The sequence below is a fragment of the Petromyzon marinus genome, chromosome 32 (assembly GCF_048934315.1).
Source record: "Petromyzon marinus isolate PM22_M1 ecotype Great Lakes invasive population chromosome 32, UKy_Petmar_22M1.pri1.0, whole genome shotgun sequence".
Lineage (NCBI taxonomy): Eukaryota > Metazoa > Chordata > Hyperoartia > Petromyzontiformes > Petromyzontidae > Petromyzon > Petromyzon marinus.
This window is the reverse complement of record NC_133698.1, coordinates 4,689,307-4,708,833: the sequence shown is the minus strand read 5'-3', so window position 1 is coordinate 4,708,833 and position 19,527 is coordinate 4,689,307. Positions and strand designations below refer to the sequence as shown.

The 19,527-nt window shown below is 44.1% G+C and overlaps 1 protein-coding gene across 3 annotated transcripts in view; it reads left to right on the top strand.

The window, feature by feature from the left end:
* Window positions 1–19,527, top strand: part of LOC116948087 (B-cadherin-like) — a 51,926-nt gene that overhangs the window by 12,590 nt on the left and 19,809 nt on the right. For 2 of the 3 annotated variants that reach the window (XM_032964413.2, XM_032964415.2), the window contains exons 3-11: window positions 931–995; window positions 6,310–6,333; window positions 7,896–8,075; window positions 10,713–10,868; window positions 11,412–11,556; window positions 14,903–15,057; window positions 16,484–16,618; window positions 17,453–17,638; window positions 18,790–19,037. In XM_032964413.2, the coding sequence (XP_032820304.1) occupies window positions 931–995; window positions 6,310–6,333; window positions 7,896–8,075; window positions 10,713–10,868; window positions 11,412–11,556; window positions 14,903–15,057; window positions 16,484–16,618; window positions 17,453–17,638; window positions 18,790–19,037 (1,294 nt within the window). The remainder of the gene's footprint in view (window positions 1–930; window positions 996–6,309; window positions 6,334–7,895; window positions 8,076–10,712; window positions 10,869–11,411; window positions 11,557–14,902; window positions 15,058–16,483; window positions 16,619–17,452; window positions 17,639–18,789; window positions 19,038–19,527) is intronic. The other variant, XM_032964414.2, reaches the window with a different exon arrangement.

Sequence of the window (19,527 nt, the reverse complement as noted above, 5' to 3'; positions counted from 1 at the left end):
CGCGGTGTCCAGGATACGGTGGAGTGTGGAGGACGTGTTAGACGATGACAATAAAGACGTGGTTGAAGAAAGACAAAAGTTGTTCGTGTAAAGTTCAACCACTACACAGGTAACAAGCTGAGATTAGGAGCACTCCCTTTAAGAGTGTGCTCCTAATCTCAGCTCGTTACCTGTATAAAAGACACCTGGGAGCCAGAATCTTTCTGATTGAGAGGGGGTCAAATACTTATATCCCTCATTAAAATGCAAATCAATTTATAACTTTTTTGACATGCGTTTTTCTGGATTTTTTTTGTTGTTATTCTGTCTCTCACTATTCAAATAAACCTACCATTAAAATTATAGACTGATCATTTCTTTGTCACTGTGCAAACGTCCAAAATCATCAGGGTATCAAATCCTTTTTTCCCTCACTGTAGGTCCTCGCTAACAGCACTTGCCTCAACAGTCTGTTGAGGCTGTACGGTGGTTAGCACGCTGTGCTAAATTACCGGTGACTTGAGTTCGATTCCTACTCATGACACAACATCAGTGACAAATATCTGACCGGTCCTGGGCCTCATTTAGCCATTACAAATCAAGTGCCAACTCATATTTCCACAATCATTTACTGCGATCAAACATTTTCAGAGGGTGCTGGGCTTAGCGTATCAACATTGGCAGTGTAGAGCCAATTGAGGACATTCTATATGCTTGCTACAGGCTCATTACATCCAGAGAAAGGCGACGAGAAACTTCCCACAAAGTAGTACAGATTTTATTTACTACATAGATGACCCCAATAGAGTGTATTAATTGGCAGCTTTCTGAGTTGAGAAATGCCGTGTGGTTTGGATTGTTGCTAATAATTGAACACGATTCATCATGAAATTCGCGACAATTATCAAACGAGACCATGAACCTGTAATATTTGCCTCTTTTCTGTTCCAGGAAATAATCTGGCTCAGTTGTTTGCAGCAGAAGACTCGGAAACTAATCTGCCACTGCAAAACAAGGTATGAAGCCAAAGACAACTCGACTTTGATATTCGTTGATGGTGACAGATTGTTGACGGTGGCAGATTGGCAGAGCGAGAAGGTGCTTGGTTCAATATCTGACCTGGACACCTTTCTGTGTGAAGTTTGTACGGTCTTCCCCTGTTGTACATGGATTTCCTCCAGGTTCTGCCGGTTTCCCTCATCATAATAAAAGCAAAATGTCAATCTCGGTTCAAATTTGCAATAAATTGAAACATTACCCGCAAATTACTCACATTGCAATCATTGCTCCCGACTGGCAGACTAACTCCTATCGCCGAGCCAGTTGCTGAGTCATCTCGTGCCAGTTGCTGCAGGGACAGCTGTGATCTGAAACAATTCTTTACGTGATCGAGTGGAAGTTTATTCATTCTTGAATGTGATTTGCAATAAACGTACTAATCTGATAGGTGTTATGTTTGTTACTGTAGTACACAAAATAACAATTAAATTGCCCATTAAAACACAATTAACGCATGGTCTCGTTGATTACGTTATTTGAAAGATTGCTAAATTGTAAGTTAAGTGTGAAATTTAAGAGAGTGATAGAATACAGATCGCAGACACATATATAGATGGAGGAGCACACTAAGACATCTAAGCAGAACGACTTAGCACAGAGACATATGGGGAGAGACACGCACACAGTGAAGCAGCCTCTCTGTGCCGAGGCCTTAAATAGACGGAGATGGAGGGGCTGGGACTGAGAGAAAATGGGATACAAATTAGCATGAAGAAAGTATACATCAAAGGACGGCGCGGGGGGGAGGGGGGATACAGGTTGTCAAGCAACATAGGGGCTGCGGAGGAAGTCGCAGCACACACTCGGAGACACCAAGGTACACACACAGGCAGAGACAGCACAGTGACACAGACCCAAGTCAAGACACAAAGGTGGGCACACCAGCAGAGACATCACAAAGACACAGACTTAATACCTCCCCGTAGAGGTGATTCAAACTAGATTTGGTGCTTTCGTGACCGCAGGAGATACTCTTTGGTTTTTTCGGTAAAGTCACGTAGAAATAAGACGTAATAAAATAACATAATAGTATACGACGTTTCATCTGTACCTGATGATGATTGCTTGTGTTGCAATCGAAACGTCGTATACTATCATGTTATTTTATTGTCTTATTTCTACATGACTTTACCGAAAAAACCAAAGAGTATCTCCTGCAGTCACGAAAGCACCAAATCTAGTTTAAATGGCCCATTGTTTATCTACTGCTGGTTGAAGGCCGCCATTTGCCCTATCTGTCAGCAGGGGTTGTCTGTAATACTTCAGATATCACTAATTCTGGGCTGATTCCTCACCGTTCTCATGATCATTGCAACCCCACGAGGTGAGATCTTGCATGGAGCCCCAGGCCGAGGGAGATTGACAGTTCTTTTGTGTTTCTTCTATTTACGAATAATCACACCAACTGTTGTCACCTTCTCACCAAGCTGCTTGGCAATGGTCTTGTAGCCCATTCCAGCCTTGTGTAGGTCTACAATCTTGTCCCTGACATCCTTGGAGAGCTCTTTGGTCTTGGCCATGGTGGAGAGTTTGGAATCTGATTGATTGATTGCTTCTGTGGACAGGTGTCTTTTATACAGGTAACAAGCTGAGATTAGGAGCACTCCCTTTAAGAGTGTGCTCCTAATCTCAGCTCGTTACCTGTATAAAAGACACCTGGGAGCCAGAAATCGTTCTGATTGAGAGGGGGTCAAATACTTATTTCCCTCATTAAAATGCAAATCAATTTATAACATTTTTGACATGCGTTTTTCTGGATGTTTTTGTTGTTATCCTGTCTCTCACTGTTCATATAAACTTACCATTAAAATTATAGACTGATCATTTCTTTGTCAGTGGGCAAACGTACAAAATCAGCAGGGGATCAAATACTTTTTTTTCCCTCACTGTATGGTGTGTTACATCTTTCATACTAAGTTTCAGTGCGATTTGGTGAATGGCGATGCCCAAAACCGGCTCAGACATTACATGCCACTCTGTTAGCCATGGCTGAGAATTGAACTTTGGTCATTGAGTTCAGAGGTCACTGGCGTCACAGCACAGTTTACGAGACACTGTGCTGGCTCTGCCCGTTAATAAATCATTGGCAGGGTGGTAAGCCCGCGTGTTATCGCGGTAATTGTAAACTTCCAGAAAAGACAATGGCACAGTTCGAAGAGCAGTAACTCAGTGTAAAAGTCTTGTTCTTAAAAGGAAGCATTGTATTGGATACAATCAAACGTTGGTTGGGTGGTTTGGGAGCACTGACTGGGTGGGACACAGTAGCCTTCTCGAGGCCCACCTATTACGTGTTATTTTTTTTCCTGTGACCTTAAATACAACCAATACTTTCATCTTGGCGTAAATGATCATCGTTAAATCGAATCCAGATATGTTCAGTTGAGCTAAATGGTCAAAAAAGCCCCCCACACACACACACTCCCTGTTTTTAAGGGATAGAAACCAATCGGACTAGGGTTTTCAAGTGAAGCAACTGAATAGCGAATGATTATCAAGACCTAAATGTCACTTCCTAGTGGGTCCAAGTCATGGAACAATGAAACAGAGCTCTCTCGTGTAGTGCTGTGCGTTGAAGTTATCAATTGTAATGAGTTGATTACCAAGTGACCAACGTAAAAACATCACACCAGATTATCTTTTCCACTTACATTGCCCCTGGCTCAGGTCTGAGATACAAAATATATAAATACACGATATCAGATGATTGTCATGTAGCAAACCAATTATATATAAGCATGGATAAGTGTTATTAAGAAAGGCTGATTATTTTGCGTTGTTATGTGATGCCTGTTGAGGTGACTCCGGAAGTAGATATACTGTGAAATTTTCTGAATGCTCTGCTGATTGAAGGAATTCTGGGATATTAATTGACCCCAAAACATAATTACAATAATGCAAATAACATGCCCCGGTACACGGTATTCAAATAATAGCAATACAGTGTATATTTGTACGTGAAATATGGCTCAGGTATTCTTATCCTTTCTTGAAAAATAAAATACCCATTATTTTTGTTTGTATTATGCGACAGGTGATCTACTTTATTGAATTTTCTTTAACCTGCCACATGCTATATGGGGAGCAGTAGTGTAGCGATTGATCCCCTGCACTATAAACCGAGTTCAATTCCCACTCACGCCAATAACAGTAACGATTAAAATTATCTGAACCGTTCCTGGGCCTCCCCTAGGTCGACTCGGCATCAAATGAGTACCTGGTGCGGTGTGTAAACATCGAGACAATGGCGGACGGGCGTGGCACTGACCACCCAACCCATCGTGTGCCGTGCCGGCCTTCATAGGTGCTCGCTAACAGCACTTGCCCCAACAGTCTGTTAACTCTACACGGGGGATCTTTGCCTTTGTTTTTGTATGCGCAGGCAGCCTTTCTAGGTAAACGCCTATTAAGCTTTTCCAGGGGATCTTTGTCTTATGCCGTGTCAAATTTTTAGACGGTGGCGTTTGTGAAGCGTTGTGATGAAATCCATGTCCTTCCACACCCATCTTACACAGGGCTTGTGAGCAGTGTGGGGGTGGAGGGCGGGCACCAGTCGTGACCTGTGAAACGTCGCTGACGTCTAAGCCACGATGATGCTTTTCGGAGTGGGCACACAGCGCCGTGCCCTCGTTGAGGTTGCCCCCAAACTGCACATTTTTACAGATGCACATAACATGCCCAATATTATGGCTCTGAAAAAGGACTCTTCCTTAATATTCAGGTCAAATAAGCATGGGGTGGTGGCTCATGTCTACTGGTGGTCTAAGCAAGTGCCAATACCAGTAATGATTATGATTATCTGAACCGTTCCTGGGCCTCCTCTAGGTCTACTCAGCCTCAAATTAGTAACTGGTGCGACCGGGTGTGGTGCTGGCCACCCACCCCCTCGTGTGCTATGCAAGCCCTCATAGGTGCTCGCTAACAGCACTTACTCCTACAGTCTGTTAAGGCGATACGTGGGCATCTTTGAATTTGTATTGGTTATCTGTCATAACTCTTCCAAGATGACTGATCGTCCGTCATAGACGAATAGGCCAAACATTTCTTCTAGAATGGCTCTCTAGGGTGCCTTCTTGTTGGAGGGCCTTCCGCCAGCAGTGGTGTGAGCAATAAATTGCAGGGCTGCGCCTTTGCCACCTTTTTATACTTTTAAAAGATCATCAATCATGCCGGTATAATATTAAAAATTAAATACAGTAGATATGACCCATTTTTTGTTGTTGGCAAGCAGGAAAACCCCATTGAAGGCCTTAATGGCCCCTTGCTTACGTTTAGTTACCATGAATGATGACGAAGACAGCTGCCAAAGCGTAATCAGAGTTGCTCCAGGGCTTTGTTCATGCAAGGTCATGCCAATTTTATTTTGCGCCAATTGACTCTCAGCACAATATTCCGAACGTGCTGTATCGTGCAATTACCACCTCAAGTGATGTTTCTGCAAGGTTAAACAGTACATTTTAATTCGGTATCTAGTCTCATATTGATCTAGAGGGGAATTTGCGTAGTCTTCGTGAAGCCGCCCAAACTCTACCATCCCCACCCACGACTACCACTCTTTTATTTCTATACTTGTGCATGCCAATATGTTCAGGAGCTAAATGCCAATGTAGAGGTCTGCTAGCCACGATAAGGCTTCAAGAGAGAGTTCGTGTAGTTTTGCTATTCCTCCTCCATTAAAGGAGGATGGACTACAGTAGTTTACCATATGGTCCATAGTTTGGCTCGCATGGCCACAGTAGTGCTCTAGCTTGTCTTTAATTTTACATCTGTGAAGGAGATGCGTACGCCTTGGCCTGTTGATGTTTTGATGCAGTTGATAGTTCCACCAGCATCTCTAATGAGGCGTTTATTCTGGACGTCTACTTTGTTCCACTCGGCTTGCCAACGTTCTTCCAGATCTTGGTGAGATTCTAGGATTGTGACAGCACGAACCCAGAAGGGGTATCGGGGCTTGAGTCAGCAGCGAGGTACATTGTTGAGGCCTTGGTTGATGGGTAGGTAATCGTTGGCAAGAAAACAAATATTTGGTTTGCATGAACAGGGAACCAGGGGATTGATGTCGGTTTCAGTGTTCTGGTTATGATGCGCATTGTGCCATTTCATTGTGCAGATAGAAATTTTGTGTATGAGCTCATGGACCAGGCTGGAGAACAGTACTCTGGCACCAAGTTAATCAGTGAGATGGCGGCAGTTTGCAGCACATCAGCTGAAGCGCCCCAAGTCGTTCCTGCAAGTTTCTGCGGCAGGTTAATTCTTGATTTGGTATTTTCACAGATCTCTGTTTTGCGGGGCTTGAAGGTCAGGCTTCTGTCCATAATAACCCACTACCACTCCCCACTCCTTACACAACCACCACCACTATCCCAAACATTTCAAGTCTCAAAGATTACCTTTGAGACTCACAATGTTTAGGGTGTCACGGCCATAAAATGGATTCTGACATTGTTGTTGTTGTTAATATGTTTTTTTAATAATACACTCAGCCCTATTAATTTAAGTGCACTGACAGCTATTTCCGATGGCACACGTCTCATGTAAGGGTCAGCTCCAAAAGTTTTGCCTTGGATCACAGACTTTATATGAGAAAGAAGCTAGAAACTAATCACAACTATTCAAGGTTATTATTATTATTATTTCGTTTACTAAGTGGTGTATAATAGCTTGCTGATATGCAAACACATTTAGTACCCCACCCCTCCTCTTCTCAAAAAGCAGACTCGCCCTTGTCTGCTGCATGAAAATTAAATATATCAGTCTACGGGCACCAACGCCCCACCACTGCTCACTCACTCCATCTCTCATTCAAATCAACTCGGCTTTAGCCCAGAGTTGTCAAGTCTCATGGGCAAAAGAAAACAAATCAAGCCCAAACTAGTGTAGGAGGAAGGTGCAGGGCCTAAAGAGGAAGGGGCGGGGATTCAAGAGGAAGGGGCGGGGATAACAAATGAAGGGGCGGGGGTACAAGAAGAAGGGGGCATGGCTTAAAGAGGAGGTAGCCAGGGAAACAACCCAAATATGCACATTGTTAAGGAGTTCTTCAAACAGTATACTTTTATACGCTCAACCCGAGCTATACATGCTCTGATACTTGGATTGTCTTTGTACTGTTCACCTATTGGCATTTTCTCGTCTGACACTGGTGAGACAAGGCCATAAAGAAGGCTATCTCTGGTGTTGGCCAAGCAGTTTCAAAGACAATGCATATATAATTATCAGAGGATGTTTTAATCTTTTGCCACAAGTACTGGTGGTTAATGCAGACTTGTTTGAAAAATCTTAACGCCTGTTTTATTGCCAGAATGTGGAAAACTTTTTCTTATTTTTCATTCTTTCATACTGGCAAAAAGGTCCCATAGATAGGCAACGTATGCAGTGTGAAATGCCTCACACGTTAAAATGTAGTGCAGTGCAGATTCACAATGAGCGGAGTGGCAGGGAATGTGAAATGAACAGGGTGACCCCGTGATTTTCGGCCACTGCTAACATCAGTGGAACGTATATCTGAACCAGTCCTGGGCTGCTGATCTCCAACCTGTACTGACCAACTTAGTGAAGTATGGTCATAGTAATGTGGGACAACCACTGTGCCACAACTCTCCCCTTCCCCACCAAAATATACAAATACTGTAGATATATTTTTATTGTGGTATGTGGCAGAACTGCAGTATCATAAAAGTCTGATTTATTCCATATTCAAAATTTATCCAAATATAGTTTTATAAAATAAATTCAGTTGCCCATAAACTTTGACATTGTGTTGAACTTATTTTGCACCGTACGTAGCCAATCGTGCCAATTAATGTGTTTATCCTTTTGAGAATTGGCAGCATGACCAGGGCACTGTCGTCTGAATTCCACAGGTGACCGACAACATAAGAAGCTTCAGAAGGAGAAGAAGCGCCGTGTCCATTGGAAGATCTCTCCACTGGCACGAGCTTTTCACAGTCAAGAACAAACACCGCGTTAAGAGGCAGTGGAATATCCCCCCCATCAGCATTCCTGAAAACGATGCGAACCATTTTATAAAGTATCCGGTCTCGGTGAGTGTTTCAACCCGGCAGCAGAGTATATTCAGCACACCAAAAACCTCTCACCTTACTCTTTGGTTCTATTCGGTAAAGTCACGTAGGTGAAAAATAAAACAACAAAAATCACGACGTTTCAGCCACAACACAAGCGGCCTTCATCAGATGAAGGGACCAGACTGTCTCGAAGACTGCGCTGGAGTGAAACAGAGCCAAGCTTAGACCACGGCAGTCTGGTCCCTTCACCTGATGAAGGCCGCTTGTGTTGTGGCCGAAACGTCGTGATTTTTGTTGTTTTATTTTTTACCTATGTGACTTTACCGAATAGAACTAAAGAGTATGGATCCTTGCAGTCACGAAAGCTTCAAATCTAGAACTCTCTCACCTTGACAAACGATGAAAAATTCTAGATTTGAAGCTTTCGTGACTGCAAGGATCCATACTCTTTGGTTCTATTCGGTAAAGTCACGTAGGTAAAAATAAAATAACAAAAATCACGACGTTTCGGCCACAACACAAGTGGCCTTCATCAGGTGAAGGGACCGGACTGTCCAGAGGACAGTGTTGAAGTAAAGACAGCCAAGCCCAGGTCGCGTCCTTTAAGCTGTGTGGGAGGAAGCAAAAAACGCCTTGACAAAGGAATTAGCATAAAGTGATGTACTGGACCGGCACGGTGGGGGTGGGGGGGTTTATAAATGTTGGTGTGAAGGGAAATAAGCTGCTGTGAAAGTTTGGGATACCACTACTTGAAAAAATATACTGTACCATTGAAAATTAGTTTAATGTTTGGATTGATTTAGAACATATTTCCAATGATTTCTTAATTTGAAATCATCCTCTCGGTTGAAATTGTGTCTGTGTTTGTAATCTGAATTGCCTCGTGGACAAATCTCTGATAAAAACCCGTGGGTTTGTAGAGAACCTTGGTATCGGAGAAAACTATATTGGGTGATCACGATATAGTTTTCTCCGATACCAAGGTTCTCTGCAAACCCACGGGTTTTTATCAGAGATTTGTCCACGAGGCAATTCAGATTTACAAACACAGACACAAGTTCAACCGAGAGGATGGTTTCAAATTAAGCAATCATTGGAAAGATGTTCTAAATCAAACCAAACATTAAACTAATTTTCAATGGTACAGTATATTTTTTCAAGTAGTAGTATCCCAAACTTTCACAGCAGCTTATTTCCCTTCACACCAACATTATGTAAACTCCTCCCCCCCCCACCCCCACTGTGCCGGTCCAGTACATCATTTTATGCTAATTCCTTTGTCAAGGCGTTTTTTGCTTCCTCCCACACAGCTTAAAGGACGCGGCCTGGGCTTGGCTGTCTCCACTCCAACGCTGTCCTCTGGACAGTCCGGTCCCTTCACCTGATGAAGGCCACTTGTGTTGTGGCTGAAACGTCGTGATTTTTGTTATTTTATTTTTACCTACATGACTTTACCGAATAGAACCAAACGATGAGAAATATCCATTGTATACCTACTATAATTACCCAGGAATGTCTGTCCTTAACGCTCGTGACGTCAGTTCAAATCGACCAGCCCCCCTCATTAATATTCATGAGCACGTGAAGTCCACCAAATGGACACCCCCTCACCCCTCCTCATTCATAATCATGAGCGGGTGACATCACCCAATATGGAGTACTCCGCCCCCTCACTAATAATAATGCACAAGTAACGTCACTCAACATCAAAGAGCCCCCCTCATTAATAATCATGAACAGGTTACGTCCTCCACATGGACCCCCCCCTCTAACTCATTAATAATCATGAGCAGGTGACGTCACTCCACATCGAACAGCCCCCCTCATTAATAATCATGAACATGTGACGTCCTCCAATTGGACACCCCCCCCCCCCGCATTAATATTAATTAGCGGGTGACGTCACTCCACATGGGGGGGCGAGGCGCCTCCTCTCCCCTCCTCGGCGTCAACTTACAACCCTCACTACAAAGGCAGAACCCTCACGTCACGTGATCTACATCACGCTATTGAGACATCGAAGTAAAAAGGACGGCATGATGAACAAGGGATTATAACCTTTAAATGAAATAGGTCTGTGTCACCGCGCCCTTACAAATTACACACGCATTGATGCAATGAACATCACGTCGCGGTCTGTTTTTCGCTTGCAAGTTTCAGATTTACTGCAATACACCCGTCCTTGGACAGGCAAAAGGCTATTATGAATATAAAGAGGTAGTGTGTGTCTATAAAGCAGTATATATAACATGCAGGTTTTCTCAAACTATTTTGTGATTCATCATTGATTTTTTGGTTCCGCCAAATAATGATGTGGAGAACTTCCACCACCCAATATAGCCAAACAAATTAAATTGCCATGTCTACAAGTGTTTAACATGCCAATTATTATTGTTTCAGCTCATCAATAAGTTGAAAATCAAATTTCACAACTAATTTACCAATGATATACAGTGTTAGGTTTCACTTAAAACTGTGCCAAGTATAGCTTCTTAAAATAGGTCTCATGACATCACAGGAACACCGAATCAGATTGAAACGAGATATTGACCATTGCAAATGTAGATAATATAATAAAAGTTTCCAGCCCAAACGATGCCAACCGATCCCCCTCGGCGCATTGGCTAAGTCTCTATCCACATATCCACTGTTCAGATCACATCTGACCAGAATCAGTTCATCGACGTGCGGTACAAGCTAACTGGCTTTGGCGCTGACAAGGACCCCGTTGGACTCTTCACCGTGGACCCAGCGACAGGATTCCTGGGACTGACTCGAGCCGTGGACCGCGAGGAGTACAGTGTCTTCACTGTGAGTCGCCTTCCCCGAGTGGAGTTCACGGGAAACACTAACCGTGATCCATAATCGAGGTTTTTGGGTTCGATCGCGTAAATATAAATGTGTCGTTAAACCCGCCACCACCCGACACAGCCAATTGGTCAAGTTTGTCACGTTAACAAAATGTGCCAATTCGTTACTAGTTCAGAAAACTAGTGTGTTCGAGAGTAAACCCACAAAATGTACAAATCGAGTGCGATGTTTCGCCTTGTAATTACAACTACCATTATCAGGCTACAGTGAAATCTGGCTGTCGCCTGATGATCGATTCCCATTCACGGCCCAACAGCTGTGACGATTATCCTAATCAGTTCAAACACCGCGACTCGGCCTCAAATGAGTACCTGGCGCGGTGTGTAAACATCGCCACTAGAGAGACAAAGGTGGCCGGGCGAAGTGCTGGCCATCCACCCCCTCGTGTGCTGTGCCGGACTTCATAGGTGCTCGCAAACAACACTTGCTCCGACAGTCTGTTAAGGCTACACCGGGGATCTTTGTCTTTGTGTGTGTGTACAGCTGCAAGGTCACGCATTCTCTCTCCAAGGCAGGCGGGTGGAGGAGCCCTGCAACTTGACAATCGCTGTCATCGATCAGAACGACAACTTTCCAATATTCACCGTCACCTCCTTGGCTGGCTTTGTCCTTGAGCACTCTCAAGTCGGTAAGCCAAGCAGCTTGTGCGTCCATCACCACGAGTGGAGGCGGCAGCGAGTTGCTGAAAACCAGAAGGCAATAGGGCCCAAGGGAATCGGCCTGCCTTGCAGAGCAATAACGCAATAGGGGGGTTAACGTTTCTAAAAGGTAAAGGTGTAGCCCTGCAATCAATAGCTGTGGCGAGATGGTGCCGTGGTGGCGAGACGTTAACTACCTCGCCTGGTATACAGGAGCTCGTGGGTTTGTGGTTTCAATCCCAACCCTGACGTCTGTATATTTGGAGTTTGCATGTCTCGCTCCCCGTGGTTGCGTGGATTTTTCCACAAATCCTCCGGTTTTTCCCTTCACATTTAGAAAAAAAATATTTACAGTATTTGGTTGCTATAAATCTCCACATGATAAGCTACTTCGTTGAGCTATCACTTGTGACCAGGTCGCTTCTGAAAAAGAGCCATGTACCTCAGTCGACCTTACCTGGGTAAAATGAAAACAAAAATCGTTTCACAGTTTAGTTTAATATTTTAATAGCTCATGCCACTGCTGGCTTAAGAGCTTATAACGAAATGAAGCTCTAGAGAGACCTTAGAGAAGGTTATTTGGCCTCTTCTTCCACATCTTGGAACCCGCACTTAACCCCACCACACGTGACCTGCCGATCGACTAACTGTGCCGTTCTGTTCTTAGCTCTTTCGGTAAAGTCACCACGTTGAAGGGAAACAATAAAATTATAAAATATATATAAAACAATAAAAAATTCTCACGACGTTTCGACCATAACATAAACGGTCATCATCAGGTGTGTCGGTTCGCATTAATTAATTTATTTAAAAACGACACATTTATTAAAAAAAAACGTCAGCGCCACGCGCAGCGATTTGGCAGTTTATTTAGAAGGACTAGTCCATCAATGTTCTGAAAAGAGGAGTTGGGAGACGAAAAATTTAATGTATGCTGTCAGAAAGCCACTGTAAGCGTGAACAATCAATTAAGACCTGAAATGGTTTATCAAATCTTTCCAATAATTGCTAAGCCAGAATCCATCTTCTCGGTTGAAATTGGCTTAGCAATCATTGGAAAGATTTGATAAACCATTTCAGGTCTTAATTGCATGCTCTGACAGTATATGCATTTTCTTTGAAACTGATTGGTCTCCACTAGAGACAACTTTCTTAAGAGCCTAGTCTCAAACAGTGTTAGACCAGAGGGCGCCATGTTCACCAACAGCATTGTGGTTAATGCAGACATGATTCTTTGCAAAAGGTTTCAGTTTGGTGTTTTAACAACTTAACACCTCATTAGACCTCCTTTGCCAGTACCAAAATATAAGAATATGGTTTTTCCCCTTTTTTCTGGTAACAAAACTGAAACCTTTTTACGAGGATTCATGTCTGCATTAACCACAATACCTGCAGTCAAAATGCAAACAAAACACATACTATAATAATATATTCATTGTCCTTGAAACTGTACGCCTTTTGGCGTCAAAGGTCGAGCACCAATTGGGTCGAGGCTCAAAAGAAAGCCGTCCCTTGGTGTGGACCAATCAGATTCAAGGACAATGCATATATTATCATAGTATGTTTTTTGTTTGCATTTTGACTGCAGGTATTGTGGTTAATGCAGACATGAATCCTCGTAAAAAAGGTTTCAGTTTTGTTGCCAGAAAAAAGGGGAAAACCCCTATTTCTTATAACTTAACACCTGTTTTATTGCCAGAAAGGGTAAAACCTATTTTTACACGGCACAATGTCCAAGTTGTAACAGTACACAAACATGGCGCAACTGTTGTGGCGATTGAACAACGAACTTACGGCGACCGAATTTTGAAGCGCATCTGAGTGGCGAAGATATCGCCATCTGACTGTTTGTCTTGATAAGAGCTCGCGTGCGTGCTCGAGTCACGCGGGTGCCACTTGGACGTTGAGAGTTGCTTTGGGCGAAGCTGGCATGGGGAAAGTCACCGCTGAGGCTGGGTTCCACCAGCGGAAGCGGTCGGTCGTGGTCCACGGGGGGGGGGGGGGGTATTACTCCGGTGGAGCGGAATCGGACCAGTACACCCGATGGCAATGTGGCCTCCTAGGCCACAGCGGTGGTGGATTACTGAACCCCGGGTCGGGCTTGGGGTTCTCCCCGAGTCCCTTGGTCGCCATTGTCGCGGGCGTTGTAGCGGCTCCCTCTCTGTGCTGCAGGCAGATCTCGGATGGCAGCAGCCACCACTTCTTCCAGCTTCTCCGAACAATATTTCCCTATTGTCTCATCTCTTCCAACCGCTGTCGAGATTGCTCCCTGTTGCTGCGCTTGTCAGCTCCCCAACTTGAGCTAGGATATGGACCCGTGGCCCTTAGGTGCTCGTACTCTTGAGCGACCCATATGGATGTACGTTCGTCTGCACCTGCGATGTGCAGAAGGATATCAGCCCCCCTGGTTGTAACTAGCGAGACGTTGGGCTACCATTCAGTTGATGGTGTCTTCGTCTGCTTTTGGGAAGGTTTTCCTGGCAAGCACGAGGAGGATTCCCCAATAAGCCAGTGCTGACTTGGTAGGCGTCCGCTCCCGACTTCGGAATCGGTTCATGGCGCCCGAAGGGGAATCGTAGACACAGGCCAACTGATGAAAGGATTCAGCTCACGCTGTGTTCAGCAAAAGTGTCTTTATTAGATGACCCACATGTGACATCCCTGGTCATAAGCCAGGTAACACGCCATTTTTATTTTATTTTTAAATTATATCTTAAAGCTATTTTATATTCGATATTTATTTAATTTTATATACTTCAGCCCCTTGGTGTTAGACTTTTAACCCTTATTATAGTAAGACTTGTTTAAAACTTACTTAAGATTTTAGATTCCTATATGTTGAATGTATGCACCATCCTGCCAAAATAAATTCCGTGTTGGTGTGCACTTACATGGCGAATAAAACCCTTTCTGATTCTGATTCTGATGCTTCAGCACTCAGCATTCAGAATTTCTTCTCATCTCTTGCTCTCCTCTTTTATCCCCTGGTCCACATTCCTTGCCGGTCAATTGTTGCCCAGGGCTTTGTCCCTGAAGATCACTCACTGGCCAAGCATCTCTTGAGTCTCATACTAATATCTGCCCAGGGCTTTGCCTCAGATCATGATTAACTTGTCAGTTGAAGCCAAATCTCCATCACATGTGTGTATGTTGAACTTCTTGCGCTAATCGAACCTGAAAAGCTAAGCAGGTCTGAGCCTGCATAGAACTTGTAATGAGCAACCACAATGCACAAAACAAGTTCTGTCGGCTGCTGTGCGGATATGTTATCTTTATACGAATACTCAAACGAAAGTGACACGTTTTATTAAATGCATTTCAATGTCCCTTGTCTAGGTACCACGGTCATGAAGATCATAGCGATGGATGCCGATGACCCCAAGACAATGAATGGGCAGGTGCAGTACGAGCTCATCTCTGGGTCGAATATTTTCTCCCTGGACAAGCTCACGGGCACAGTCAAGGTGGCAAGCGCTGTGCTGGATCGAGAGGTCAGTGCAAGAGCAGCTCCCGCCTGATGGACTTGCAGTCCAGCGAGATACCGACTACAGGCATTCCTCGATTTACGAACTCCCGATTTGCGAATTTTTAGCTTGAACGAAATTTGAGTTGGGTGCCATAAACAAGGGGCTTATGGGTCGGCGTACTGCGCTCGGTTCACCACGTTGCGTGCTCGCATCACCGGCTCATTCCGGTTTGTTTAACGGTTGCTAGCGTGCGCTCCCTGTGTCCCTGTTTACGGTGTTATTTTTGCCATTTACTTCAAGCATGAGTAGCAAGTGTAAATCAACATCACCAGCTATTTATCCAACGGAATAAATCGAAGCGTGCTATGAGCGGGGTGACGAAGATGGACATTGTTCAAGGGCACGAGAAAGGAGAACGCTTGGTAGAGATCACACGTTCCCTCAGACGAGTTGCATTAAAGCGTGAGAACTATTCTCAACAACGTGCCCAAATTAAAAGTTGGAATGTAACTGCAAAGTGAATTGCAAGTGTATAGAGATTTTTTTGCTATTTCCCACTTTAAATCAACAGCATCGACCACAGCAATGTGACATGTCAACTGCATTAGCAACACAAATTACACTTTAATACTGTAACATGTCAACATTAACACTAACAACGATAAAGTTGTAGTCCTGCAATTGCTTGATGACGCCACTGCTGCCAGAAGTGCCTTCACAAGAGGCTGCCGCTGGTGGAGCTCCGGAGAGCTCCTCTAAGAGGGTACTAGGCCTACTCTTCCACACTGGCCAGATGTCTCGTAAGATGTTATATCGTTTTAAGTGCTTTTGGTCGTGCATACAAATTCGTACGGTATAGTGCAAAAAGTATATTTTTCCTGTAATCGAGATTATCCATCTTTGGAATTACATCACATGCTAAAATAAAATTAAGTATCTCTGCAAAAGTGCAGCATAAATAATTTACCATCTTACTTCTGCCCTTCATTGTAAGTTGTTTTTACACACGACCACCTACTATGTATATATGTATTTTTTGTCATCTTATTGTACAGTGCTTTGATATGTTTTTAAAGTTGTTATCCACAGCAGTCATATAAACTTGCGAAAACATTCTCAGCAAAACATTTAACGGGATGTAAATATCGTGCGTCCATTATTAATTTGAAAGTAGTCTATTATTGTTATTATATGTTTTTTAAAATTAATATTTAAGTTTTTGTTGCTGCTGTGATCACGTGCCCTTGCATAAATAGCCAGGCATCTGGCGAAGTGGAACCATTCATGTAACAAATCCAAAGGGAACTCAAACTCAGGATTTAGTCCGTGCAGCGTTTTTTTAAAACACAATTTCATCGTGAAAGGCGTGTTAATTCAATGATTTTTTTTCTGCGCGCCGGTCAAAGCGTCCGCTTGCTTGCACGCGCGCGACTATTTTTGCTGTGCTGAGGTGACGGAGGAGTACACCATCACAGTGAAGGCGTCGGACAGCCATGGGCTGCCGTTTGCCCTCACCACCTTGGCAAAGAGCGTCATCACCATCGTCGACATCAACGACAATGCACCCTTCTTTGTCGTCAGAGAGGCAAGCAGCGGTCACGCGGCGCCAAGGTCGAACGGGGGTTTGGATTGTCTAGGGCGGTCGATCCGCACCGCCTCAGCAACTCCATGTCGCGCTACGCCACGCCACGGCTATTCCCGTTGTACATGCATGTACGTGCGTTGCTGGGGCTACGAACCCCGGCGACCCGAGTTCGATTCCCGCTCATGGTCATATCTGAACTGGTCCTGGGCCTCCCCTAGGTCGACTCGGCCTAGAATGAGTACCTGGTGCGGTGTGTAAATATCACTACTTTGGAGACAAAGGCGGCCGTGCGTGGTGCTGGCCACCCCACCCTCTCGTGTGCCGTGCCGGCCTTCATAGGTGCTCGCTCATAGCACTTGCCCCAACAGTCTGTTAAGGCTACACGGGGATCTTTGTATTTGTTTGAACTTCTTTCGCACTGCACGTAGCCTCCCATGCTAATCGGAGGTGGGGAGGTGGACAACAAACTAGTCTAGGGGGACCCCCCCTAATGGCTGTAACTCGTTGTTCTTTTTGTTTATATCCTGCCTGGTGATGTTGTTGTTATAAGTTCGTATCCCAGGCGTGGGTCAAGTCATAACAATCCTTCTGAGATTGATCAAATGAGCAACTGCACCACTGTGGGAAGTCAGCAGCAGTCTTGAGAAAGATACTGGACCCTACCACAGGAATGTCTAATTTCCATCAACATCCTGAGGGCCACCAAATAACATCTCAATCCTTGAATATGTGATCCCGAAAAAAAACATATATGGATCTCGCCTGCGTTCTACGAATTGCATTAATTGTGTTCACAGATTAAAATTAAACGTTCTTGTCTTTTTTTTTTTCCAGCTGTATGCAACTGTTGTGGAAAACACCATCAAAATGGATGTGGTTAGAATTTCTGTCACAGACCGAGACAAAGTGAACACGAAACACTGGTGGGCTGTGTACTCTATCGCCAACGGAGACATGCAACGACATTTTCAAATCATCACGGACCGCAAAACTAACGAGGGAGTCATGTCTTTGAATAAGGTCGGTATCCTTTGCACTCATGGTCACAGATCGATACACGTGAACAAGGGAAAAGGGGATAATTGTTTTAATGTTGGGTAGTTGTTTATGTTGTTGTTTGTTTAAGAGGTGTGTTTCATTAGACCAGGTTCATAATCCACAAGACAGGACTTCTGAGAACCAAGAGTAAAGTCTTGACTTGTCTTTTCAAGATGAAAATTCTCACCCGCAGAAAAATTGTGCAGCCTTTGCTGCACAATTTTTCTACCTCTGATTCTCAGAAAATTAGCAATGACACTCACTTTCAGCCCCTGTTTATCCAGCAGGCAGCAGGGTTGTGCAATGGTAACACTTGTGCCTCACAGCAAAAATAACCTGGGTTTTATTACAAACTCGGGCGCCTTTCTGTGCAGTGTTTGTATGTTCTCCCCCTGTTTTGCATCACATTTATGGCAATGGTACTTCTTCAAAGCAGACAGATTGATCAGGAGTTGTTGTTATTTGCGCTAATGCAATGCAGAATCACAAAAAAACATTATTTAACATTAAAAAGGACATCTTCTGGCGTTTCGTTTTGAGGCAAACAATATTTGTATGGACTAGATTTTGATTCATATTCTTGGTTCTTTCGGTAAAGTCACGTTGAAGGGAACAATAAAAAATATATAAAACAATAAAATTCTCACGACGTTTCGACTGCAACACAAGCAGTCATCATCAGATGTGAAAACCAACGGCAAGAACATTTGAAAGAAGTTCACTTCTTTCAAATGCTCTTGCCGTTGGTTGTGTTGCAGTCGAAACGTCGTGAGAATTTTTTATTGTTTTATATATATTTTATTGTTTCCCTTCAACGTGACTTTACCGAAAGAACCAAGAATATGAATCACTGCAGTCACGAAAGCTTTAAATCAAAATTTAGATTTTGATTGTTATATTCACAGATAGCAAAATTAACTGAAACAATTTCGCAACTTTAATTATAAATGGGTCACACTGTTGCTGCTACTGGACAACAATAATAATGATGATGAGACCGAGACTGGAGTTGCTGCTACTTTTTGAGACGCCTGTTGCTGATAAGGCTGCGACTGCTCGATGATGATCATGACGACGGTGACGATGATCATGACGACGGTGACGACGACGTCTTTCCCCGGCGGACCTTCCAGACTCTCGACTACGAGGAGACAAATCGCTACGAGCTGTCGGTCACGGTGCAGAACGAGACGCCGCTGGTCGGCGTGACGCCGATTACCCAGATCTGCAGGGTGATCATCACGGTGGTGGACCAGGCCGAGCCGCCCGTCTTCATGCCGGTGCAGACGGTGGTCACGCGGAAGTATGGCGTGGCCAAGGGCAGCAGTGTGGCCACCGTGGTGGCCCGGGACCCAGATAACGAGCACAACACCAACATCAGGCACGTTGGGGCTTTGCACGATGGTTGTGGATTTGGCCCCAAACAAAAAAAAAATTCAGCATCTAATTCGGCGTAGACTTTCGCGACCAACCTTATGTTTGGTTTTAATGAATAATAATCATGTATTTGATTGCTACTATGATTGTTAAATTTTGTCGAGGGGAAGGAAGAGGGGAGGGGGGATATCCCACACCCCCACCCCAGCGGTGCAGGAGGGATTATTTTAAGGAACGGAAATTACCTGAAGCGACTGGTGTCTCATGGCGTGCACATTGAGTGCCGTCATCACACATGCGTAAGTTCAGGCTTGACTTGTTGAACCAGGTGAGAATTCAGGAGACCACAACTTGAGTCTCATTTGGAATAGTAAATAACCAGGGTCACCAAAGTGATAAATGCAACACAATAACAATAAAGTATAGTCTTGATTTGAAGCTTTTGTGACTGCAGGAATCCATACTCTTTGGTTCTTTCGGTAAAGTCACGTAGG